Source organism: Cotesia glomerata, linkage group LG7 (genome assembly GCF_020080835.1).
Source record: "Cotesia glomerata isolate CgM1 linkage group LG7, MPM_Cglom_v2.3, whole genome shotgun sequence".
NCBI classification, from domain to species: domain Eukaryota; kingdom Metazoa; phylum Arthropoda; class Insecta; order Hymenoptera; family Braconidae; genus Cotesia; species Cotesia glomerata.
Genome location: NC_058164.1, coordinates 14,818,608 through 14,825,510, shown reverse-complemented (window position 1 = coordinate 14,825,510; position 6,903 = coordinate 14,818,608). Strand labels below are relative to the sequence as shown.

The 6,903-nt window shown below is 33.6% G+C and overlaps 1 protein-coding gene across 1 annotated transcript; it reads right to left on the bottom strand.

Annotated features, from left to right (window-relative positions):
• Nucleotides 1–4,729: 4,729 nt before the first annotated feature.
• Nucleotides 4,730–5,620, bottom strand: LOC123269661 (ATP-dependent DNA helicase RRM3-like). Its single transcript, XM_044735496.1, has 2 exons — nucleotides 4,999–5,620; nucleotides 4,730–4,908 (listed from the first exon to the last, which is right to left on the bottom strand). The coding sequence occupies exons 1-2, from the start codon at nucleotides 5,618–5,620 to the stop codon at nucleotides 4,730–4,732; spliced, it is 801 nt and encodes a 266-aa protein (XP_044591431.1).
• Between the last annotated feature and the right edge of the window lie 1,283 nt (nucleotides 5,621–6,903).

Below are 6,903 nucleotides of genomic sequence, written 5' to 3'. Positions count from 1 at the left end.
TTTAATTTCCGAGCTGTAGTTCCTATAGGCTCCAAATTTGGTAAGAATCTGTTCTATGGGATGTAGAAATGATTCAAGAGCGGATTTAATGACAGCCTACCCCCAATATGGATTGCGGGGGTGGGCGTTAACAGTGAAAATTTTAAATTTCCGAGCTACAGCTCTGACAGACTCATAATTTTGTATGAATTTTCTGTAAGTAATGTAAAAATCATTTATGAACGAATTTTACGATATCCCTCCCCACAGGGGGGTGCGGGGGTGGGTTTTAACAATTAAAATTTTAAATTTTCGAGCTGTAGCTCCTATAAGCTCCAAATTTGAAAAGAATCTGCTATATGCGATAAACTGAAACTAAGGAAACGACCCAAAGTCGAAGAAAGTATTTACTAGCGTTATAGATTGAAATATAGATTAACTATCAAGTTGAAATACTAAAATAAAATAATAAATTATAAAATTAGTGTAAGAAAAGTAGATTTAAGCGAAAGATGTATCAGAGTTTGTTAGACAAGCTGTACATCTGGTGCCAATAAATCTATCTATATATATATATATGAGATTTCCACCTATATATTGACTCATCACGATATCTCTGGAACCATAAGGCGTAGAGATTTGAAATTTTGTAGGAATATTCCTTTCGCCGAGTAGAGGTCAGCTAAGAACGGATTTTACGAAATTCCACCCACAAGGGGGGTTGCGGAGGCGTTGACAATGGAAAATTCCCATTTTTAAACTATAGCTCCTATCTACTCCAAATTTAGTAGGAATCTCCTATATGTGATGTAGAAATTATCTATGAGCGGATTTTATGATAATTCATCCCCAATAAAGATTGCGGGGTAGGGGTTAACAATGAAAATAAAAAATTTCTCAACTATAGCTCCTATAGGTTCCAAATTTGGTAGGAATCATTTATATGTGATCCAGAAATGATCTAATAGTGGATATTATAACAACCTCCTCCAAATATGGATTGCGGGGGTGGGTGCTAACAATGAAAATTTTAAATTTTTAAGCTAAAGCTCCCACAGGCTCTTAATTTGGTAAGAATCTGCTATATTTGAGGTAGAAATGATCTAAGAGCATATTTAATGATAACCTACTCCAAATATGGATTTCGGGGGTGGGTGTTAATAATTACAATTTTAAATTTCCGAGCTATAGCTCCCACAGACTCCAAATTCGGTGAGAGTCTGTAATGTGTGATGTAGAAGTGATCTAAATGAGGATTTCAATAAATTCTACCTTCAATAGCGATTGCGGGGGTGAGTGTTAGAATTTTCAATTTCAATTTCCAAACTGTAACTTTTATAGACTCTAAATTTGGTAGAAATCTTCCGGTATAATTTTCCTGTCAAGTTCAGCTAAGAATGGATTTTATTAAATTCCTCCCCCAAAGGGGTTTGCGACGGCGTTAACAATGAAAAATTCCCGTTCTTAAACTATAGTTCCTATCGACTCCAAATTTGGTAGGAATCTTCTGTAAGAGATATAGAAATAATCTATAAACGAATTTTACGATATCTCACCCCACAGGGGTTGCGAGGATGGGTATAAACAATGAAAATTTTGAATTTTAAAGTTGTAGCTCTTACAGACTCCAAATTTTGTAGGAACTTTCTGTAAGTGATGAAAAAATAATTTATGAACGAATTCTACGATATTCTACCTCAAAGAGAATTGCGGGGGCGTTAACAATAAAAAATTCCCGTTTGTAAACTACAGCTCCCATATATTCCAAATTGGGTAAGAATTTTCTGTAAGAGATGTAGAAATAATATACGAACGAATTTCACGATGGTTCACCTCACAGGGGTTTGTAGGGGTAGTTGTTAACAAATAAAATTTTTATTTTTCAAGCTATAGCTCCTACAGACCCCAAATTTAGTAAAAGTCTTCTACATATAATATAGAAATTATTTAAGAACGGACTTTACAACGAATTACCTCCAATAAGGATCGCGGGGGTGGGTGTTAACAATAAAAAATCTTAATTTCCAAAATATAGCTTCTAAAAACTCTAAATTTGGTAAAAATCTTTTATTTCTCATGTAGAGATCATCTCACAATGAACTTCAATAAAGACTATTTCCGATAGGAATTGCGGGGATGGGTGCTAAAATCTAAAATTTTAATTTCCAAACTGTAACTTCTACAGACTCTAAATTTGGTGAGAATCTTCGTGTATGATGTCAAGTTCAGCTAAGAAGGGCTTTCCTGCAATTCTAACCCTAGGAGGGATTGGGGGGGTGTTAACAATGAAAATCTCTCATTTCCAAACAAAAGTTTCTATGGACTTGAAGTTTTGTTGAAACTTTTTGTTTATAATGTAGAAATTTTCTCGAATAGGATCTTATGAAATTCCTCTCCCATATAAGAGTGTGGGAGTGATAATTGTCAAAAAATTTATACTTTTCAAATACAGTTCCTACAGATATAGAATTTGATAGAATTTCAAGAGAAACAGGAACTTACGGGAATGGCCTCCAAGGCCAACGGATTTAAATATTTTCCTTTTTTAATAATTATATTTTCTCACAACAATCGTCTCTTTGGCAACGGCAAAAAAAGTCATTGTAAGGTTTCCAAAATTTAACTTTACATGTAGCTATTTACTCAACGGACTAAGAATTTTACATACATTTTATTTTTGCTGATCACATAACCCATGAATTGTTCTTATTACCGAATCGTGGGAACGTAACAGATTGAAATGAATGCATTTTCTAAGCACTTGAGATGTGAAAAAGGAATTTGGCTATTTATTCTAAGAGAATTCGTTAAAAACATGTACAAATAAGTTTCTATGAAAAGTTGATGTCACGGAGGAAATTTAAATTAACGGCAAAATTCGTCACGCTTTAAGCTAGCCAAATTTCAACTTCATTCTTGAGACGCGAAATTACTTTAACTGAAACTTTCAATGATCATTTCAATTTTTTTTTTTCGTTTCAGTCATTATTCATTTTTGGAAAAAATAGTGATTGCACATTAAAATTTACAATGAATATAAGCTAGAATAATCACAGGGATAAAAGGTACGGGCCAATCTGATGAAATTTGAAATCTGTACAAATCTAAACAATACTCCCATTAAATTTCAAGTCTAGATCTCTAAAAATACAATTCTATGAAGTGCCCAGTGGAGCGGGTGGGTAACAGCTAGTATTATATATATATATCAGGGTGCGCCAAAAAAAGACGATATTTTTTTTTTTTGCTCTTAATCCAAAATATCTTAGAAGATGTCCCAACAAAGCTCCTGTCAAAAGCGGAGCTCAAAATTCTAATTCTAAGATGTCCTCCATCGAACTTAAAGTTTTTCCGTTTAAATAACATAGGAAACATGATTTTTTATTAATTTTTTGTCCTGCAAACTCTGATGAAATTATTTTTTAAAAAAACGAATGGATGGACCTTGTTTATTATTAAATTTGCTACAAAAAATTCTTCTGACAAGACAATTCTTCTTCTTGTGAGTCGAATTTCTATCTTCAATATTTGATTTGTAACATAGATTTGAAATTCAAATTTCCGGTTTTTTGCATTTTTCATCTAAACTGTAAGAGTTAAAAAAATGTTCAATGGCAAATTTGTAGTACTTTTAATATTCTATAAAAAAGTTCCTGTCAATTTTTTCATATTATCAATAACAACAAAGTTACAGGCTCATATATATTTATTTTTTTAAATTTTCGCTTTTACGAACTGAAATATTGATCATTATATAAAAAATTTGGTAAAAATTTGTTATTACATCAAACAAAATTTGGTGAATAAGATGTTTCGTAGTATCAAACCATAAAATTTACAGACTGAGTCAGACATTTTTTTATAATTTTTCAACTATTTTATAAAATACTAGCTGACCCGGCAAACGTTGTTTTGCCATATAAATAATTTCCTAGTAATTTCTAGTGTAGACAAAAAATAGCTTACTTATTGTAAGTATGTATGTATGTTAGAATGTGTATATTGTATGTATGTAAGAATGTGGTATATGCGTGAAATAAGCATGGAGCGCTGTAAACGATGAGGGAATATAAAAATAACAAAAGGCAAACATTATTTTTAAGTTATTATAATTTATTCCTTAAAATTATATATCATTAATTAAACAATTACGACAGTAACACTATTAAACAATATCAATCTCTTAATGCTATAGCGTGAACAATATTTTTTGTTAGTCCATCTTTAGCTAACACAAACAAACTGGATGGTTTACCCACTCGAGAGCATGCCACGTATAATTGTCCGTGTGAAAAACATGGTGTTCTCAAATCTAATCCACAAACAGACATCGTTTGACCTTAGGATTTGTTGATAGTCATTGCAAATGCCAATCTAATCGGAAACTGAATACGTTTGAATTGAATTGGCACATCTGTAGGTATAATAGGAATCCGTGGTATGAGTATATTTTCACCTCTGAACTTGCCATTTAAAATCCTGGCTTCGATCACGTTTTTCATTAATTTTTGAATGACTAATCGCGTATCGTCGCACAGCCGGGGCGGGTTCAAATTACGAAGCAAGATAATTGGAGATCCAACCTTTAATTGTAAATTATGCGGTGGCATGCCTGGCAAATCCAGTGAGTTCAAAAACTCTGTGGGAAAATTTACTGCTTCGCTGTCGTCGCAAACTGTATCAATAGATTTATATGATACCAAGTTCCCTGGCAACAACATTTGTATCTTCAGATTTAAATTGTCAACGTCTACATTTTTGCCGCTAAAATCGCTCTTTCTGCAAGCCACTCATGATTTATGTACTGTGTGTGTACATCGGGAAATATTTGTTCAATGAGAGTATCTTGCGAATCAGCGATTGTGCAGAAATCGGTCGGTAATTTTACGTATCCAGTTTCATCTATAGCAACTTTTCCATCACCGATATCTAAGAGTTGTTTTGAAAATGTTTCAGCGGATGGATCTTGAAGCATTTGAACGCGCATATTTATTTTTAGCTGTAATTTTTCAACATTACGCCACAATGGAGATGATTTTAAGCAAGCGTTGATCTCATCAGCGTATGTTGAACGTGGAATGACTGGAAGTGTTTGTCTGAAATCACCTGAAAGGACCAACAGAGTTCCGCCAAATAGTTTGTCACTGTTTTTAATATCTTTCAATGTCCTGTTCAACGCCTCAAGTGAATTTTTGTGTGCCATAGTACATTCATCCCAAATAATAATTTTACACCGTTTCAGCACAGTGGCCATGGACGATTGTTTCTTAATGTTGCATACTGCGTCAGGGTTATTCTGAATATTTAGTGGCAGCTTAAATACTGAATGAGCTGTTCTACCTCCATCCAATAAAGTTGCTGCAATGCCCGATGATGCAACGGCGAATGCGATGCCATTATTTGATCGTATTTCAGCAAGAATTAGCGAAATAACGAATGTTTTGCCAGTTCCACCTGGTGCATCCAAAAAGAAGAACCCACCTTGTCCAGCTGAAACTGCGAGCATAATGCGATCATAAATGGTTCTTTGTTCCTCATTCATTAGTGGGATATTGCGGGCAACAATCGCTGCCATTTCTACAGTACTGTACTGCAGTTCACGATTCATTAAATCAGATGCAGTTCGATTTGGCGAATTCATACCGAAATTACTAAGTGGTAAGTTGGCAATGACAATGCAAAGATAATGCAAAGAGAATTGTCAACGTTACTACTACACTTGATGCATAAACAATAATGATGGCCGACAACTGTGTAGGGAGTGAGAAAGAAAGGAGACCGGCTTCGTTCTCATCCCTACTCCGTGCTGTTTACTGGGTCAGAAGTGACACCTGTAGACATCTGGCGGGGATAACTAATTAAATGACGATTGATCAGTTTTCGACCGGAGAGGAAAAATGATTAAATTACTAAAATGGCTATTAAAAAATAAGGGTTGATCGTAGAAGAGTGAAAATTGAGGATTGTATGTATTTTTGTATGTTGTATCATAAAAAAATAGAAATTAAAAATTTTGTCTAAAAAATAAAAAAAAAAATTTAGGGGTGGACTACCCCTAACATTAAGGGGGATGAAAAATAGATGTTGGCCGATTCTCATAGATACCGGATAAGCACAAAAAATTTCATCAAAATCGGTCAAGCCGTTTCGGAGGAGTATGACAACGAAAACTGTGACACGAGAATTTTATATATTAGATATTGATATTGATAAAGGATATAAAATATAATTAAAATATAAAAACCTTAGTCAATTTACGGCAAAATTAACCTTTGTAAATTTTTTATGTAACCAGTGGCTGAAAAATGTTAACAATATTATTGTTAATTTTACGATTTTTTCTTGCATAAATGTTAAATACAATCGAATCGCGTTATGAGTCCGGCTTGTTTTCTTTGTTTTTTAACCAGACTCACGTTAATAAGAGAGAGACACAAGGAGGGCTCATAACGTGACTCGACTGTAGATACAAATGAAATCATTATGGAAATAAACATCGAAATTACAGTATAAAAACGTATCAATTAGTTACAAGCTATTAGAAATTAATCTGAGAATCACTTACTTGCTTCAGTAGTAAGGGTAGAATTTAGAAAAAGGAAAATGTCTTAAAATTTTTAATAATCAATCTAATGATAATTATATAGTTTTAAACGTATGAAAATATTTTCTTTTTATTTTTTAGAGTAAGCAGTTACAATTGTATTTTTGTTAAAGTTAGGAAGTCTTTTAGTAGGAAGTAGATATTGCTTCTGTTCCTCACTTCCCTGGCGGTTTCGGTGACACGGTGATAGCACGGTCGAATGACGGTTGTTTCACGGTCGTTTCACCGTATAAAGTTCGTTCTTACCGAGCGATCTGTCAGTCAGCATCGGATACCGTTGTGAACGATATCTACTATAAATTTATTGAATATTTACGGTG

Excerpts from the sequence above, each read along its gene's own strand:
- LOC123269661 (XM_044735496.1), bottom strand. The coding sequence starts at position 5,620 with ATGAATTCGCCAAATCGAACTGCATCTGATTTAATGAATCGTGAACTG. Across the intron at positions 4,909-4,998 it reads AAAATCATCTCCATTGTGGC|ATATCGGTGATGGAAAAGTT; the intron begins GTAATGTTGAAA and ends AACAACTCTTAG.